The 20797-nt window shown below is 36.8% G+C and overlaps 1 protein-coding gene across 17 annotated transcripts in view; it reads left to right on the plus strand.

Moving 5' to 3' along the window:
• Positions 1–20797, plus strand: part of LOC100745429 (polypyrimidine tract-binding protein 2) — a 423740-nt gene that overhangs the window by 395518 nt on the left and 7425 nt on the right. For all 17 annotated transcript variants that reach the window (XM_033322433.1, XM_024369659.2, XM_033322434.1 and 14 more), the window contains 3 exons: positions 9260–9311; positions 12983–13041; positions 18694–18922. In XM_033322433.1, the coding sequence (XP_033178324.1) occupies positions 9260–9311; positions 12983–13041; positions 18694–18922 (340 nt within the window). The remainder of the gene's footprint in view (positions 1–9259; positions 9312–12982; positions 13042–18693; positions 18923–20797) is intronic.

The following is a 20797-nucleotide window of genomic DNA, read 5'->3' on the forward strand; positions in this document are numbered from 1 at the left end:
GGGGGGGGGGTCGTTTAAGAATTTTTCGCTGGAGTTTGCAGTTGAATCGAGACTTGCCACCGCGATGAGAAAACTTTCTAGGTATCGACCTTAAACTTACTGTGTAAATTGGTAGACGTGATTCGAACGCCTTTCGTTTTTCGGTAATACCATTAATTTTGTCAGAATTGAATTCTCCGCGGGTTGGTTGGGGATATACCGAGTTTTGGAAATTGATGTGGTACGTGAACGGAGGAAAGAAGAAAGCATTCGAGTTTCGACAATCTTTTGCAGTTGATGATTCCGTGATATATTATTTGTGGTGTTATTTTATTTTGTAATTTCAGAGTCAATAATAGCTTTCTATACTTTCGCAACGAAGTGGATGAAATTATTTGGGAAAGTCAATAAAATCATTGCGCTGAAGCAACGTCGCGTATAATACGAATAACAATAATCTTCGTATTCAGAAAGCAATTCCTATTCAGGATTCAGAAATTTCATATGGATACACTAAAAAAGGGAAAGAAGGAAGTATTTTAAGCGAAAAGTATGAAAAGAGGAGAAATTGGAGATGGCAGGAAACGAGAGAAGGCGGACGATATCGCGTTAAGTATTAAAACGCGGCAATAACAAATACATTACGTGTTAAGCGTAGTTTCCAAGTGACGTCAAACGCGATAGAAGCGCGGCGGTCCACGGCGGTGGATATTTATTGAAAAAAAATCATGCCCGGTTGCCTGTATTTTAATTAAACGAAACCGCGGATTGCCGTTGAATTTTTTATCCTCTCATTTCCATTTCCACCCCTCTGTTTCGCTCCGTTTTTATGCCCCGCTATCAAACAAACGATATGTAATACGTTTTGTTGCTGAAAAACGATACGTTCAACGTCGTGATGCGAATAAATGTTTAATCAACCTACAGTTCCTTTCGCAAATATTGACAAATCAAAAGACGAGGTATGATTTAAAAAATTACGCCACCCCCTTCGATCGTGGCTATATCAAGGATTCAAATTTTTTTACGACGCCGCGTGTATAAATTTGTTAGACGAATAATATTATCGAGCCTGAAACTTTCTTTCATTTTTATTTCGCAGAATGTGTTACGCTGTTCATATTTTGTTCTAGTTGCGTTAAATACTGTAATATCATACTTTTAAGTATTATATAACGTATAATACTTATTCATATTGACACTTTTCATATTGACTGTACTCTTTTATATTCAGAATTTATAATAGTACTAATTTATTAACTAATTCTGCTTTCAAAGTACGATAGGGGGAAGCCAAACTTTTCTCCGCGTTAATTAATCCCTCATCCCGCTTCATTTCGTTTTAAATAAATTATGTCACTCGTTTTAATCATAGCCATGCCGGTTTCTGCCATAAAATTGTATAAAATTATTGAGAAACTTCTATAACTTTTTCCTTGAAACTGTGTCAAAACTTTCTAACATTAAGCTCTTCCAATTTCCTCTTACAAATATTCTTCTCGCGACATTAATTTCGCCAATAAAATATAATTTGTATCGATTCGAAAAGTATCCTTTATAGCAGAAGACGTAATTTTATTAGCTTCCTTTAAAAATATATAAATGTATAATCAAATCGCGGCATATGTAATTAAATACCGAGTTGTAAAAACGTAATTCTATCAAACCGAATTACGGAAAGGATGAAAAATATTCGAAAAATTATCGCAAATAAAATATTAGGGATACTAACGCGTATAAATTTCCCATTTTCGGGGGAATAAATTATGCCCACGGCTGGGATTCAATCGCCGTATCGCTCGCGTCGATACTTTCGATCCTGCGGCTGTACTCGAGCAAGTTTTCAACGAAAAATCCCGCGGGAAATCAAGCTGTTCAAAGGCTGGCGCGTTCGAGAAAGAGTACAGCCGTTCGAACGACAACAGCGTAATTTTTAACATCGAAAAGCAGGGTAAAAAGAGAGCGCGTTTCGAGCGCGATTTTGCCGATATTCTCGCGATTCGAGTTGGGAATAATTGCGTCGGGAATCGATATTTAAATGATTTCTGAAGAATTCTTTCTCTCGTCGAAAGTCTTTCAATTGTCATCTATCTTTTTATACGTTTCTTTCATAAACATGTCGTAGCAGAAGACTCAAAAATTTCTACTGTTTTTAAATGATTCTTTTTTTTAATTGCATCAATAATACGTTAAGGTAGTAAGTAGCAGATTCTTTATAAGTATTGCATTTAATTAACAGATTACCTCAGTAAGTAGTTAAGAAGAAAGAAGTGGTCAATATACTACTTGAGCAACCGGCCAATAAAGAGTGTAAAAAATAATAAAAACTATTTTTTTCATTGGACATATAGAAACTTCTGCGAGTAATCATAGTCAGATAGAACTCACTACGAAAGTTTCGTTGCTCTTTCTGTATCGCTATCAATACTAATTGAAAGTTATCGTCCACGTCGTTTTCAATACTGATCGATAGTTGAACGTTCACGGCAAAAGGTTAACAGTTTTATATTCGTCGTAAATTATTACCAATAAAATGATCGTTCCTTCGTTTCTTTACATTAGAACAATGAAACTATTTTTCCGAGGCACTGAGAAACAATTGCGAGCAATATTCACTGGGATTCGTCGTTCCCTTCTTCGAAAACAGCGTTGGCAAATGCAATTTGCGCCGCGTCGTACCGAGACTGTTAATAGAAATCTCGTCCGCCAAAACGATACGAATTTTCCTTCCATTAATTCGTGATCATAGTTTCGTCGCCGCGATCAAAACCGAACGAATGGAACTATGGGGCTGGACAGAGAAAGAGGAAGCCAGGAGCCGGTTGAAAAACGCAAACGGGCAAATTGCCCGTCACTGATAGCCGAAATAACCGCGGCGAGCAGACGAAATAACCGTCGGCAATAATTAAACAAAACCGCGCGCGAATCGTGGCCGCTGGCGAAAGAAACGTCATCGATTCTACGGAATTCGAAAATGCAATCGGAATCGGAGTGCACACGGGGATTGCAACTGGCTCGATTTTCGTTAATTACGTTGCTTGCTTTATCCCGGGGCGTTTATGCTGCGAGGAATTATCGTTCGTTTGATACGAACTTTGGAAAAGACACCGTTTCTTTTTAATTATTACGTCAAATCGTTAGGTCGTTAGATTAATAGATTTCTTTGTCTCGGTGATCGTACGGCGAAGTATTTAATTGGGTATTTTTTAATGATTCGAACGAAGGTTCGTCGAGTGGCAAATTTGATCTGCCGAGGATTTGATTCGTTACTCTTTTAGATTCGGATATTATACCTCACCTATGAGATACTATAACAAGTTCACTGCTTTGAATATTTTAGACATATTTGCATAATAATACTTTCTTAATTTCCATACTTACATAATCGGTAAAGATTTCTCTTGTATTCAGATTTCTATGTCCTAATCTAATCTAAACCTATCCAGTTCAAAGTTTAATCACGAAATACGAATACTACAGAGTATTTTAAAATTCCGAAAATCTTCTCAAAAGAAAACCACCTTGTTTCAAGTCGATATGCACGCGTTCCTAAGATATGGACTTGCAAAGTTTAGCTCTAGGACACAGTGATACCAGTCAACGGCGTGCCCCACATTCTTTCCCGGAAGTGAGTACTTACTACTAGTAGTAGTAAAAACTCGCTGATTCAACGGGTGTCGTTGAGTAGCGCGCACGTGACTCGCTTGCGATAGTTTAATGCGCTGGTGCGAGCGGGACAGCGATAGCGAAACCAGAAAAATTAGATTTCGCTTGCAACGACGATATTTTAGAAAGCGAAAGTCCGATCGGGCTGAACCAAATGGCATCTTCAAGTATGGGCTTGATCGTTCGATCGATCTCTGATCATCCCTTGCAAAGTTATCGGGCCTTAAGTTTGTTATCTTTTTAATCGGATTTCATGGAGGTTTTGGTTGATATTATCGTCAATGGGGAATCTTTGGTGGGTATAATCGTTTTAAAATTTGTAATGGAGAAACGATGGTAGTGTTTTGTTGTCTACGTAATTGATACTAGAATTTGCTTTAGTTGGCTTAAAGAGATTAAAGGTGATATACGTGATATTGATATTAATGAGTTATTAATATCGTTATTAATGGTTTCTGGCAAGTATAATCAGGTTAAAATTTTCCATTGAAATTGGTATTTTCTGAAGAATGAAATTGTTAGAATTTTTAAACGGTGGAATAACATCACCACATTTCATCACACATTCACACATTTACATATTTATACCTTCATATACACGTATCGTAAGTCCTTCTTCCATGTTCTACGTTATTATCAAAATTGTTTAATGAAAACTTCACGGTACAAGGTTTAAACAACTTCAGCTTTAAATATATCAAAGATTACACTTAATATTATTATTTATAATCCCGTGCAAATGATAATTCGTAATAACCGCAACAAAGGAAAACACGCTTTCCTCGTAATTTGATTAAATTAGTGGCGGTAAAGTCGGATAATATCGTTCGATAAAACCGGCACTGATTAAAATCGAATAAATGTTAAACATTCGTTTCACTCTCGGGGGAGTAAGTTCGAATCTGGACGCAATTACCCTAAAAACGAGCCATTTCCGTGAGCAGCGCGAGTGTTAACGATAATGAGCATCTGTCTGTGGAAAGTAGCAATTTTTATTGTTATTAGCGACGCTTTACACGCCTCTGCGTACGGTTTCTGTTCATTTTCTGGTTAATTTCGCGGAATCCGCCAGCGAGGCAATGGAAGGGGATTGCTTTTCCGACGGCTCGTTTGCAGAAAATAAGGGTTGAGCTTAAATAATTAGCGGCCGAATGGTTCAGAAAGGGCGCAGAGAATTTCCATTGATTTCGGATCACTTTTTGCTTTTCCCCCGTGCTTTTAGCCTCCTTTGTTTATTCATCTCTTGGTTTGCTGCATTTCCAGTTTTTCACGAATTCGCAACAGAAAAAGCAGTCGATTTCGTTTATTGCGTTATGTGTAACGGATGAAAGATGTTGATCAGTCTCTGATGCTAAAATTAGTATGTTAGCAAGTTAGTAAACCGGTATGTAAACGAGTTAGTAAATCAGTGGGTTAGTAAGTTAATGAAAACGGCAACTGCGGTTGACAAGTCTAAAAGACGAAATGAGGATATTATACCGAATCGAAAAGGGCCGATCAGCGCACCGATGCGATCCTTTTAAGTACGTCGCTGTCACAACCCTTCTTCCCGTTCCCTCCCATTCTCATTCACCGTCCTCTTTATTTTCAAACGCGGCGGGTTTATCGTAGCGACGACGAAAAATATAAATTCTTCATTCAGCCGTCACAACGCTGATGTTGAATATTCGATGAGAACTAAAACGCGTGACACTGCTTGCATTAGCGACCTCTCACCCCCGTTATACGAATCCAGCCCCTCCGTCGCGCGATTCCCATTCACATTTGCAGATATTTCTGGCGTCAACTCGGTGCCATGCATTTTTATGAGATTCAGTTATTTACTGATGGAATTACACACTTGTACAATGAAATATTTCTACTTTTTATTATAGTGGTGAGAAGATTATTTTCTGGAACGAGTACTACTAATGTTTCTGGTATTACTCGGTATCAGGACTATGTGATTCTTTTCTCCTTTTTTTTTCATTTTTTTCCTCCCCCAAGAATGTGATAATCTGAATAAGGAGATTGTCCTTATTCTTGTGGATGATCATACCATCGGTAGCATCAAGTAAAGTTGGAGGAAAAATTTAGAATTGGAAATTTGAGCGATAGGGACCTTTGAGAGCAGCAGAGTTATTTTGGAAATTGCGAACGAGAAAATTAAATAATGAAAAAATCCTTAGGAAAATTATTTAAACACGCTAATATTTCCTTAGTTGCACGTACGTGTCACGCGGATTTTTCACGATACAACCGACAGAGATTGCATCTCGTGAGAGACTGTATGCTTAATCGAGCACGATAACGGTGCAGTTATTATCCCTGAGACAGAGATTAAAATTTTAATTGCGGCCACGAAGCCGGGTCCCTCGTATCGTCCGTTACATTTTCCTCTTTTCCGTTTCCGTTTTCACGGCTGTTTCGCGGCCGGATGGATAAAAATACGCTCGACGATCCTTTTGTTGTTTACGCGAAAAATCTAATTATCCAAGCTTTAGAGCGTGCCGCGGTTAAAACGAGGACGAACTCTTTAAAACAGAGCTAAATCAGGGACGTTTCTCAGGGCGTTTCTTGCGTGACGTATGCACGGTATATCAACCGCGCACCACAGTATTTAGTATAATAGTTTGACGAGTATAATCCGTCGCTAAAAATATTTCACTGTGGGGATTCATTCGAGAGAGACATTTTTTTGCAAGTGTAGTAGTGCTTTTACAGTGGATTTTACGGTGGACACGAGGGTGGTTTCATACGTAGTTTATTTTTACAGCTTATGGCTCTTTGATGAAGATTGACGATGGAGTTGGCTATGAATAGACTGTAAACTTTTATGTAACTTGGTATTTATACACGTAATTAAAGAAATGGTATCTACACAGAGATTTGTTTCACCCTCTAGATATCATAGCGAGTTATACTATAATTTTTATCTTTGTTATACGTATTTTGTCCTTTTTCGCGACTTTCTGTTTCCGATAAACGCAATCTAATTACTAAAATATTAAGAAAAATTATAGGATCAAAATTATGTATTTGTGACAAAAATTATCTTGTACGATATTTTTATTCAGAATTTCGATTACAGATCAATACCGTTCTTTTCATCTAGAAAAATTTTGACACAATCTTCGGGATTAAGCATATCCGATTAATTACAGAAACATGTATGTGATATATAATATTCCAGTATGTGTCTGTAAACATGTCGTATTTGTTATCGGATCTTTTAAAATACCGAGTAATTTTTTTACTTGTGGACTAATGGTAATTTGATCGGATGATCGATCGTCTAATTATTTTTATCGAATATCGTACAAGGACGACGACTTCACCGTTATACCGACTGTTTTAATACGAAGAATATATGGATGCATCTTTTTCGTCTTTTTTTCTTCTCTTTTTTTGTACATACGCTAATTGGTCATGATTTATTCGATATTAGGAGAAACGAGTGGCTCGTTAAAAAATTCTCATTGAAACGTACTGTTACGTTTACGTCATTAAAATTTAAATTTCATAAAAACCACCAGTTATATCAGATGATAACTTCGGGAATGTACGAGCTAGAACTTTATATTAAATGGGGAAACGTTTATTCGCAAAATTTGACACACATATACGATTTTTATATATGTTAAGTATTGTCTGTTGTGCATTTTTAAATTCTTTGTCGCAATTTAATATTCGTACAAACTCATGGTTACTATAATTTTCGTGTTACGAATTTTACCAATGCGAACCTCGTATATTTCTTGCAATTTTAAATCCGTGGAATATTTAAATCCCGGTGTGTAAAAAATTCTTTTCGCTTAAAATTCCCGAGATACGAACATTAATTATTTTTTACGGTCCACGAAAGTCAATGTTTGATGTTCTTGTAATTTTAGGTTCGTCGTACTATCATATTATATCTTTAATTTAAATGTCACTTAAAGCTAAAATATCCAGCTGTATAAAAAATTATCTCGTGAAAATTTAGAAATTAAAAGATCAAATAATATCAGAGAAATTACGAATTGAAACGTACGCCCGATAAGCTAAGAAGACTAAATTATCGTTCAACGTGAACAATCTATTAAAATATCAATATCAGGTAACAATATTAACTATCGCTGGAATAACATCAATAAGACATAATTATCCCATCTCCGGTAATTTTCTTGTCACAAGTTCCGCAATAACAAGAGAACGGAGCAACCAGTGGCAACTCTGTACGATGATTCAGTGGGAATTGGCGCAGGTGATCGCAAGTCCATGGACCAAGACAAATATTGGTCCTGGTATTATTAATACGATCGCCTGGTCTACTCGACCGACGAAATGTATGACAATGACGACGATTTCACGTTGATCGCGATTATCAGTCCGCGGCTGGAAGCACAATTTTCGCCTGCACACGCTTTGTTTCGTTGCTCCAAGCTGCGATAACCATTTTTGAATCTACTCGATTACGCTTTTAACGATTTTGGCCAACTATATGAGAATTGGAGGTTTAATAGCGAAACGAGAAGATAGGTGCTTTGTTACACGCGATGACCTGTGTGGTTGAAAATTAGTTTGGTTATTGATTTGAGTCTCTCCACAGCTTTCGATAATGAGAAATTGTCTTCCAAATTGAGAAAAAATTGTTCGAGAAATTAGGACGATAACGATATTGAAATTTATTTGTCCGAATTTAGTTAGAAACCAACTAAAGGTAAATAAATTATTTAAAAACAAATGTGCTTCGGCAAGCACTTCGGAATATGAAAATGAAGATAATTTTAAACCGTACGATATTCTAATTACGCTGGGCGTGAGAATGAAGAATAGAATCAAGGGATTAATTAATGAATTTCGTTTTTTCGAGTCGGATAAAATTCGAGGCCCAGCCAAAGTGTAAAATTTCCGCGAATCCGAAGCTTTTAATTACCTTAATGATGGGGTAGGAACCCTCGACATTTACATTAATCTCTTCATACTTTACTACGTAATTATCTCATGTTTCCTCCTCCTTTGTTTCAATTGAGATATTACAAATTAAATAAGACTCTGTTCGTCTAATGATTTAGCCTGTGTCAAAGAATTTTGTCACATTCCGGATAGCCAAATTAATTTCATGCGTAAATTACAAAAATTGTGATATTCTTATAGCGTATTTGGTATTATTAGTTTATTTGCTTTGAGAAGAGTTTGTCGATCATCGGGACGCGAGCAAAAGTGACTTTAATTAATTAAACGCACCTGTTCAATATTTAATATCGAAATATGTAGTTGATTTATTTACAATAGCGCGAATTTACAAAATTTCTCAAATGTGTCGCGAAATATCTGTGTTATCGAAGTTTTCCAATTAAAAAATAAAATGCGTGGAATGTGCATCTATGTGTGAAGAATCGTGAATTCTCCATCATATCGAGAATGTTTCGTATAATAAATAAAATCCTGGTTTAATTTGCGAAACTAACGAGTTCGCGTTTGAGTATCGGAATTATTAGCTTAACTACCCCTGGTAGAACGATCATGCTGGAAATCATAATTGGATTACATATCGATCGTTTCCGAATTTATCCTGTACACGGTAAGTTTTCTATTTCGCGTTGAATTAACTAAAAATTTCACTGATTTCGTATTTTCATTTTTGTTGCAGATATTCACGCGTTTCGGCAAGGTCCTCAAGATCGTCACCTTCACGAAAAACAGTAAGTGGTATTTTACGAAATTTATACTTTACAGTTACGCAATTAGTACCTCGTAGAGAAGCTTGAATTTCAAGTATCACGAGAATTTGGCCGAAATCGCATAATTTGAATAGGATTATTCGAACATTCGACGTTAAAAATTTTCTTTTCGGTAAAACAACGGAATTCCTAAATGGTCTAAAAAAATCCACCCTAGTGTTTGAATACTTGGAGAATTTTTACGAGATGTTGAAAAACTTCGCCACGGTTTATCTTATTGATTAAAATCCAAAAGAACGTATATACGCTTCATTAAAGTTACCTTAATCTTTAACCAATTTTTACCCGATCTTCTATTCAACACCGATGAATTTTCTTGCCAAATTTTCACGGGGCTGTTACACAGAAAGACTTTCACAAATATCCACCGAAACTTTTCGCGTTTATCTCGAAGGAGATAGACTGCAGTGGGGAAAGACCGTTTTGAACGTTTCGAAGTGGCTCTTGTTTTCCTCCTCCAGTGCAATAGCTACTGGACCACCCTGTATAGACGCCACTCTTGCTGGCAGACACGCCATGGCACTTTAGTACTTCAGTGTACACTTGAAGTGTATCCTGGCCCGACGACGTCGACGCTGTTAGTACTTTCAGTGTTGTACTCGAATCTAACGGGTGTTTCAAATGCGTCTACCCTGCTGCTAATCTCTCTATAAATGTATTTTCGAAATAAGAAACTAGAAGCAAATACGATCTTTTCCATCTTGTTGCGTCACAGCTGATAAATTAATTACTAAAATTGTACGAGGCAGCGAAATATACATCTTACGTTTGATTCAACACGTATTGATTCGTATCGCACGCCCGTTATATACATAGAAAGAGTTCACTTCACCCACGGTAAAAGTGCGTTACAAATTCATGTCGGTTCAGACAGCAAAAGTCTCGAGTATTTTATTTTGCGACGTGGCAACCTTCCTTTTTTGCTCCTGATATATTTCCGCGGCTGGCAATTATAGAAAGGCAAATAGATATTCCTACACTTTTGTAACATCGATTCACGACCAATCAACTTTGCTTCCTTCTGTTGTATTTCTGCAGAGTCTCTTCGATATTAGAAAAAGTAAGAAAAGAAGGAAAGAGAACTTGACGAGAAGAGCAGAACAAGTTTCTTTTTGTTTGTTTGAACGTTATCGAATACGTCTATTTACTCATTATGGTACTGCCAAGTAATCTTACAAGTATATTGGTATACTTGTATTGCAACCACGACGACGCATTCTATGCGTCTACTACAATCCAACGCTATTTTTATCAATAGCCAATGTATTGAAAATATCTGATATCTGAATTCACTCGTACGATTATAAATCACTTTATCGAAACATACGATAGGGGATAAACAGAACGGAAAAATCGGCCGTGGACTGGATTATTCAATTTTCGAGTCGAAGACATAAAGAAGGCAAGCGAATGAAACGAGTTGTTATAGGAAGAATCCGTCCCAGAAAAGCGTTTCAAACGAAATGAAATAAAAAATGGGAATCTCCCAATCAGCCTGAGGTGTTCTCCGTGGAAAGGAGCGGCAAGAAAGAAAAGAACCGCGCGTATGTTTTTAATTCGAGGCAGTCAGCTCGCAACGTCGAGGAACACCGAGCACCAAGTGCCTCGCTTCTGAGATTCTACCTCGTTTCCTTGTCTTTTCCGTTTCTTTAAAGGTTTTGTTTGGCGAACAGAATGGCGGGAATTCGTTAGACTATGCCGTTTGTTTTCTTCTGTTCGTTATTCGTACTTACGTGGCTGGAAAAATGGAATTTTCGAATGTCCGATTTATACGAAGTTCCGATTGGAAAACTTCCGATTCGTAAATTTTCAATAGATATATTCGACGCTCTATGAACGAAGTTTCGATTGGAGAAATTTCATATCGAGACATTTTTCGAGAGTCGAACTATCAATCTCTGTGCTTCGATCTTCGAAATTTTTAATCTCCAGGTTTCTGTTTCTTGCGAATATTATTCCACGTAGATTTTTTAACGACCAAACACGCGAAGCGCGCGCGAGATAAAAATAACGTTGAACTATGAATTTTAAGCATCTTTTATATTATATTTCAAGTAAAATCTGGCAGTAAGACAAATTTCTGAATGTCAAATTAGTAATTTTCTGTACGAATAATTTACGTAACCACCGCCCACGATCTACTAGTAACTCAAAAAGTCAAACAACTAATTATCATCGGAACGAGATACAAAATAAGGAGAAAGAAACTAAAGAGAAAGAGAAAAATGTGAATAGAAAAGTGGAATAATAAAATAGAGAAAAATAATGAAATAAAATAAAATAGAGAGAGTCGAATAGAGAGTATGGAAATGGAACGAACGAATAGCCACTTGACCGAATCGAACTTTAATTGGACACTGAGTGCGTCTTCGCTTTAATTTAGGGCCCGTGGCTCCGTGATTTCGCCAATCAACCGCTATTTGTCTCAAAGCCAGGCTCTTTGAAACTGTCGCATCCCTTTCAATCGCGAACAACAGCCACCTTTTGTTCGATCGAGCGTCCATTGATTGAACGTCTTTTGGCTATCCCTGACCAATTGTCGCCAAGACAATTCGGTGTCGATATTGTTTTTTAACGCTGGAACAGATATTTCTAGCTGTTCCCTCGATGGAAAGATACGGTGGAGATGTTGCAGAGTGTTTGAAGAGAATGTTGAGGGACGCTTAAACGAAATTAATGGCTTTTGGTGTGAAACTTAATCCTATTAAAAGTCGCAGCCTTTGTAAATAAAACCTCGCTTGTCGTATTCGTAATAATTAGATAAAAAAAAAAGTTGATGGAAATGAGAAAGCAATGAAAATAGCAGAAAACTCTATGGAACAATAATAGTAGTCGATTTCCATTTTATTTCAGATCTTCGCGCATTACATACGAATATTTATACCCTTAATATCACCTTTCGTTCGCCGACAAAAGTTGGAAAAAGCGCGAAAAATACATGGGAAAACGTTTTATTAGCGATATAATGCAATAACGGGATCGAGTTTTTCGCCGGTAGCAACGTTATTCAATTTCCATCGTTATTTGATCGTGCGACAGGGGTGAGATCGGGAAGATAATAAAAATTCTGTTCCATAGAGGGGAAAAAGTGACCGGTGTCACAACATATTACCGCGAATCCAGTGAGATCTCCCTTTATTTCCATTTAATTTCGGCTTTATTTAATTTTCACCGGCGCAAACCACCGTGAGAACGGCATTTGGTTTCGAAAATCGAACGATAATCCCTGTTTTGCTACGTATTTTTCCTACCATTTTCATTTTAAGGGGATTGTTGGGAGTTTCATATCGTAGAACGTATATTTTTCTATTTACCAAATTTTTAGTATCTTTAACGCTTTTTATGCTTACTACTCGTTACACCACTGATGTTTCAAAGTGTTTCATGTTACGTACGTAATATATTCACCAGATAATATATAAATCATAATTCTTCATAATCGATTCATAATGTAATAATTCTATTAAAATACTTCGTAAGTACACATATGTAATATATTCTCTAAATATTGAAATTCACCAGCCACTGTACACAAAGTAGCGCTTTAATATTTTATTTTCCGTAATTTCCGAACGAATCAGTTAACAGTTTTCGTAACCCAATCTAACAAAATACTTCTCTCTTTGTTTCAGACACTTTCCAGGCACTAATACAGTACGCGGACATGCTGTCGGCGCAAACCGCCAAACTGGTGAGTATCCACTTAAACTTTTCCGCCGAAACGCACGCAAAAATCCAACCCTCTCTCTGTGTTACCTCTTTTTCCTCTCTCTCTCCGTTTTTCTTCTTCGTTTCTCGAGTCTGGAGACCAGTGTTTCTCCTGCAGCCACAGTTTATCCTTGTCCTCTCGTGGGACAGATCGACATTTTTCGTGGAATACCAACGGAAGTGTCATCCATTAGAAGGTCCAGGTGCCATGAGGCAAATAATGTAAATTTTAATCTCCTCCCCAGCCTTGTTTTTATCAGAAAGAAAATGCGTTGCGTTGGAGTACTGTTTTTTATTTTTTTATGTTTTTTTTGTATTTTAAAGTGTCCTCTTAGTTTTATATATTTTTAAATATATGTGGTTAAATATGGTTCTGTTTTTTTCAGTTCCTATTTCGGAGCTTTAAACCATACGTTTTAATATTTAGTTTAATATTTTTAATTTATTTCTGTATTCGTATGTATGTTATTTTATTACAAGTTTTTCACTTGAATCCTATATGACTGATGATAAATTGTTACTGCATAGTAAGAAGGAACAAACAACAAGATAGTATATTTCAAAATATTTTAATTCATACATCTTCTCTCTTAACGCGACGTAAGCTCCTCGGTTGGTGTTCTTGTTCTATATTTCTTCGATGAATTTTATGCAACACTCGTGCCACTTTGTGCAACATATGTGTGAGAGTTTTTGAACTCGTCTAAGATCTACATATATGTTCACTTTTAAATCCCACTGTATTTTAATCAAAGAAATATTCACCCGGAGGAAACCTCTTCTCCCTTGGACACTCCATCTAACCTCAACAACGTTCCGAAAGCCAGCAACGCTTCTTAGCAAGGAATCCGCTGAGTCCTCGCCGCGATTTCTGGTTTGGAATTTTCGTCGCGAATCTGCTCGTTAACGAATGCTAATTCGACCACTCGACGAGTGGAAATCCGCGAAAGCCGGTTACCAGTCGACGTTTCCTGTAATAAATGTTCCCTTTTCGCGGCCAAAATTAAGCTGCAACACGCTTGCTCGACGCGGTTGTCGCGTTATTTCCAGAATTATCCGCCGGTTTCGATATCAAAGCAACCGAATTTTTCGATATTTTTCCAGTCCTTGTCTTTTTTTTCACCTGGCTCTGTTCGATTCCACGTTGATTTTCGAATCCCGATTTTTAGGTTAATTAACGTCTGGAGCTTTTCTTCCGTTTGGTAGTTTCGAGGGGCTTTCGAGTGGTTTGGAGCGGATTGAAATATTTATCTAAATAAACGAATAAATTCTTTTGGATATACAGTGGTATTCATAACTATTCCGATATACCATCCATACTTTATACTTTGCTTTATTTTACTTATATTCACTATACTATATAGGTTCTTGTTTGAATTTTATGATATATCTGTTCGAAATTCATAAATTTGCAGTCATATTTCTATACGTTCTAGTATTTCATAGTAATTAGGAGAATATTTTAACACATTTGTCAGAGATTCATAGTCTATTCTCTCGAGAAAATCCTCGCAATTTTACGATAGAAGAGGATAGAAATTTATCGATAAATTTCATTGAGAAAGTTGCCGGTGAATTAAATTAAAAAAATCTTGGTACTCGGGGATATTTTAAGAGTTCCAGTCGAAGCCGGAGGACTTTTACTGTTTTCACGAACCCTTATTCTCTGTTTCCCCGTTTTTTCGAGTTTGTTTTTTCACCGCAATCCTCTTAGATATAAGTCCCCGGTTTCTATCAACAAGTTCCGATCGATCGGAGTTTATGGGATTCTAAAGTCAATCGAAGAAAAATGTTATTCTGTATAATTTTCCATTTTATAGGGAGCTGGCTTTGCTTTCAAACTAAATGGAATTCTATGTCGGCCCTCTGAGCTGCTCTTTCGATCGTGTTTATCATTCTCTCTTCCTTCCAATTTCCCTCGAAGACCTAAAGAAAGAAGAAACTAAAACGACCTAAATAATATATCTTTAATGATAATAATAATTTAATGGAACTTAACATCTTCTTCGTGCGGACAACAATATAAAAATAGTCCAACGATTTATTGTAAAATACTCAAATTTAAACAGGAATGAAATGATTTTTGACAACTTTTCAAAAATTATTGATTTCTTGCTGTAAACTGCGGTACGATGTAGATACTGAATTTTTTATTGCAACTTAAAGTCAACCATTCTATTATTCTTCGATCACGATTTCAACGATAAAATACAAAGTGCCGTAACGCGCATTTGCAAACAGTCCACGTTAAACACACACGAGCCCTCGGCAATCTTCCACGTCTATAGTCTCATAACTCGGAAACATCGGCGTGCACTTAATCCAGCGATGATATTATAATCCCGGTTGTTTGAACTCGCTCGCGGACCGTAAATATTAATTGAACGCGGCGAAATACGTTTCGCGGCAGGCAATTACATCACCGTCCGGGGCAAATGCAAATAATCGCGTTGAATTTCTCCTGGATAGAAAATCTGGCTGGCAGAAACGGAGACATCTGTGCTCTCTTCGTGCTCCACTCGCTACTTCTTTCTCCCTCTCTTCGTTTAATGGAGTTCCATGAAACATTGGTCACCGAAACGTGAATCTACAATATTTTGTAGATCTCTCCGAATCTCTCCTTTATTTTTTTAACCCTTTATATTGCCTGTGAATTATTTCATTTTTGTTTCCGACTCCTATACAATTGTAATCAAAAAAGTGTTTCACCTTCCAGTATTTCCCTACAGAAATTAGAAGATCATCTGCTATCATCCGTATAACCTTCTTTATCAGAAATGAAGATTTTGTTACAAAATTAGCACTGTGTTTTATGTGCATTAGTGTTTTTATTCTTACTCTTGTACACAAATTTATTCCAATAAACGATGAATATTATATTGCTATACGATATATAAATTATTATGTTGTTATAACGTATAATTTAGTGTATTAATTTTAGTGTTATACGTTACACCATTATATATAGGGTCGTTATTCTCCACAATCGCATCTCGAAATCTACCCTGCCCGAGAGAAAGAGGAACGACGAAATAAAAAACAGCACATCGAGCCTCTTTCGGAAAGTTTCCCCCCTCCTTTCAGTTTCCAAACTATTTTCAAAGCTTAATACCATTCGTTCGAGCGACAGGGCACGATATTAAAATAATTTCATTGCAGATATCCGACCAACTTTGTTAACCCAGATTACGTATTCTTTGTACGTCATAGAAGCCTGCCATTTCGCTACGCCGTGTGATGGCATACAGAAAGAGAAAAAGAAACGATAAAAAAAGGGGGAAGGACGTGGAATATTGCGTCTGGTATTATGCGCAGTTCCGCGTTCGCGTTCAAGAGTCTCGGAATATTTTTCAATTGAATTTTTCTGCCCGATTTTCCTTCCGACCGACTAATCAGTATGAAATTTATCCTGTCGCGCAGCCAATTAATTAAACGCGACGCGCTTTTGCTAGCCCGGCCATACCAATAATCGAAACTAATTCTTCTGCTGTCGAATTAATGCAAATTAACGTAATTGTGTTTATAGAACAAACATCGGTGAATGTATTTGGAAGCGGACGGATTGGTGATGAGTAGACTGCGACATTTATACAAATTCATATATTTACAAAAACGAGTAATAATAGGGTTAAACGGAACTTTTTGTCTCTCGTTATTCCTTGCGTGACAAGATATTGTCCTATTAAGGTTCATTCGATGTTTGCCCATTGTGGAATTACTATGATGGTATATATCAGATGGTGTATTTCTGTGAGTACAACAGGCATTAATGGATTACAACAACAGTAGTACAACAAAGAATATTGCATACCAAGGTTTCAACGCATCAAGCTCGCAATCAACATCAAACTGATACAAACCTATCTCAAACCGATAGGAAGAAATAACTCCCATAAGTACTAGAATATTAACGCCAACATGACGCCAATCAACTGTGGCAAGGAAAAAATATTAAACAACGCGTGACGTTAAAATTCCAAAATTCCAAAGTCCGCGCTCATCAAGCCAACGACTCATTAGATCCCGAAATCATTGTTTCCATAATGATTCGGGCAAGTTAGGATAGAGCCAAGGCAGGGATAACGATAACAGCAAGCTAGCCCTTTCAACGCGTTTCAGCCCTATTAATAACAATGTTAGCTAGCTGGTCTAATGCAGTTGCAGGGCTGGAAAGACGCAGTCTAATTACGTATGCACGCGTTCGACTCTCCGCGTAGGCGTAGACTAGAGCAAACCCTGCTCGACGGAGGCCATGGTGTTTGACCTGCGTGTGCATTGTTGCAGCATGCACGCGTGTACACGCTTCGCTGTATCTCTCCGCCGGCCATATTTACACGGGCTAATGAATTTCATACATAATTACCGGTTAGCCTACGTCCAGCTATTCTCCGTGGCATGGATCTACTCCTCTGACCATCCTTTTCGCCAACTTATACCTTTATTTCGAAGCATTAGGCGATGACCGTACTCGTGATACACTTGTCAAGTATTATTTAGGTTGGTTTAATTGTTCCTAGGGTATTCAGAGGGAATAGAGCGAGTAGAAAGAGCGAAAGATATAAAAATTGTTAGATATCAGAGTTGCGTAGGTTGGTATTTAAGGAGACAGTCTTTTGTCCATCTGTTTCCAACGATTAGGTAATAATCATATTGATATCAGGCTTGTGGTTCGATATTATTTGGATGAGATTGGCTAAAATTTGTTTTATTTAGTGTGTTGCATTTAGTTTTATTAAAAGTGAAAAATGAACGCGAACGGGGCAAACGTGGTTTCCCTCGAATCATTTCGGCGGAATATCGGTTTCCACTGGAGGCAAGGCTTGACTGGATTTTGTGTTTTGTGGTAATTCGAATAAGGGTAGGAGGGTCTAATTAGTGTAATTGGTGGATGCTGGTAGAGTCCGACAGCACTGGGAGTTAGCTCTACAATTACACGAAGTATGGGCTGCGATTATGGTTGGAAATCTGTTCTTGAAGTTTATTTAACTACGCGTGCTAATTCTACGTGTCTCGCTTAATATCAAGCCATTGGTTCTGTTTCATCGTGTAATTCTTTAATATAATCTCGTGTAATTCTCAACTTAATCAATACTATAAATGAGAAATTGTAAAAAATTAAATTCAATATGAGATACTCAGGGGGCTAAATGCTGACCATAGCTGTATATAACAGGCAGGTTTCGGGTAGGCATCACAAAAAATTACACGCGGGGACTTTCTCTGCAAAGGCAATAAAACGTTATCAATGGTTGGGGGGTGATGTAGCTGCACAAGAGTTAGAATTTGCTTCAAATCATGTTGTTGTTTTGCTTCGGAGTATCAAGACCGTTAGGTCACAGGTATTGTAAAGAGCTATGAACTCCGGGCAAAACAATGCTGCCGCTACACGTAGCCGTAAAACAAGACGAATTTCTATCTTTCGACCTTCTTCTGACGATTATAAATAAGCAAACGTGATCGCAAACGAGTCAATATAAACTGTGATTAAACGACTGTATAGATACCGTTTCGCGACAAGATCTGTTTTAAATACACTGACGATTACACATATTGGTAGTCTCATTATTCGATTCCCTACACCTTTCATAAGATCTAATATTCCAGCTAACATTTTTATTATTCATTTCTGTTTCAGTCGCTGGAGGGTCAGAACATCTATAATTCCTGTTGCACGTTGCGCATCGACTATAGCAAGATGCAGAACTTGAACGTGAAGTATAACAATGACAAGTCGAGAGATTATACCAATCCTTCTCTGCCAACTGGTGACGCGAATTTGGACGCGGCTTCTCTTGCTTTGGGCGGCGAGCTTCTTCCACAGTTGTTAATGGGCGCTGGATCGCAGCCCCGTGCAAGAATACCCGGTGAGAACCGTGAATTTTTATAGAATTTTTATGAAAATAGTAAGAAAGATAGTTCATGGATACGCTGCTTGGAATAATTCGGAATTTCGTAGAAAAATAAAAACAAAGTGGTAAAATAAGTTGCTTTATTTAAATTTCAATTTGTTTTATTTTTTTTTTTTTTTTGATATTGTTATTTTTAACAGTTTGCTTTTAATTCATGACATCTTTTGATACAGCTTTTCTATTATTTTTGTTTTCTTTATTTCTTTGAAATGCAATTAATTATTAAGTACTTTTTATGTTTGATTTCTATTATAATTAATTTAATATTCAGGAGATAAAACTAGTTATATAAAGTATCAGTACATTAGATTATTTTTACTGTTACTTTTTTGAATGTCCGGGATCATGAAATTTGGAATCTTAAACTTTGAGAAGTTCGAACGTTAGAGAATATAGAAATTAAATAGCTTGAAACGACGTTATCAAAATTCGAAAATCGAAAACAATCGATAACCATAAAAAAACCAATAACGCATTACATGTTATGCATCCCTATGTACACCCAGTGCTCTAATAAAGTTGTCACACGACATCGATCGTCAAGGGAACCCATAAAAATCGATCGATCAATTAGTTCCGTGTACCCAGAACGGTCCAGTCCATTAGAATTAATTATATTAATAGCGTGTCTCGCCCGCGGTTTATGATAAATTGTTATATCGAGTCGATCGGTCCGTTTCCAATTTGCCGCTCGTTTTCAGTTTCATTTCCGTGGGGGATCGAATTGCACGCGGTTAGACAGTATTATTTCCTGGGGTAAATTAATTAATTACGCTGCAACGCCACTGCTGATCGATACAGCCTGACGATTACCTATCATCGATCTTTCCTCCTGCTCCTACATTCTCAATTGTTTTGTTGTTTCATTGTATTTCTTCTTGGATTTTATTGGATTCATTTTTTCATCATAGTAGTATAAATGAGGGTTCGTTTTGAAACTTGTAATAATTTGTTTCTTTTTGCACTATAGAGGCGATTGGAATTTGGAGTGTGTTGGAAGATTTTTATTAGAAATACTATGCAGATGATACTATGAGGATTTAAATAGTTGAGTTAAAAGATTTTGAGCGTTAAAAGACAGTGAAGGTGTGAAATTGTTGAAGTTTAAAGGGATTGTTCGCTAAGTTTCTAAATTGTGCAGTCTGATGTAAGTTATATGAAAGTACCTAGGAAGGTTTCAGATTTAAGAGCTTCTTTGTCAGATCACGTTGAGATGCCTAAAGAATTTTGTTAATGTTGTATCAACTAACGTAGTTTTACCTCCTGAATTTGCTTCTTGTTGAAATTCTATTTTATTATGAGAGAAGTACAGGTAATCCTTCGATTTGAACAATTTCGAATTATTTTAAAATTTAAACAATTTTCAACGTTGAAAACTTGCGAAATCGAAAGATTCCCTATATCGCATCCCACAGAGTCCCACAAATACATAAAAAAAAATTTTCGTTTGACGAAAGAATCGACTTGGCACGTGAAATTTCAAAAAATTGACAGACTCCAGCGTTTACTATTTTTCATTTACTTTCGGGATATTTTAATTTTGCTCTGTGCATCCTATATCTTGCGTAATAACATACTGAATACAAATTAATATTATTCAAATTTTCCCTAAATTGTCATTTGTGGCTTGGTATCAAACGAAAGCAAGATGTTTTGTGTTCTTTCAATACAATACTCCATTATTCGTACTCAAATTTCCCGAATTTACCAAACAGACAAATTTCTCGAAAGGCACATGTTTGTACGTGAAATAAACTTCAGATAAATTCCACAATAATGATTTAAAAAATTGTTGTATCTACGTCTATTTCTATATTTGTTCCAAGCCTC

Source organism: Bombus impatiens, unplaced genomic scaffold (assembly GCF_000188095.3).
Source record: "Bombus impatiens unplaced genomic scaffold, BIMP_2.2 scf_0637, whole genome shotgun sequence".
Classification (NCBI taxonomy): Eukaryota; Metazoa; Arthropoda; class Insecta; order Hymenoptera; family Apidae; genus Bombus; species Bombus impatiens.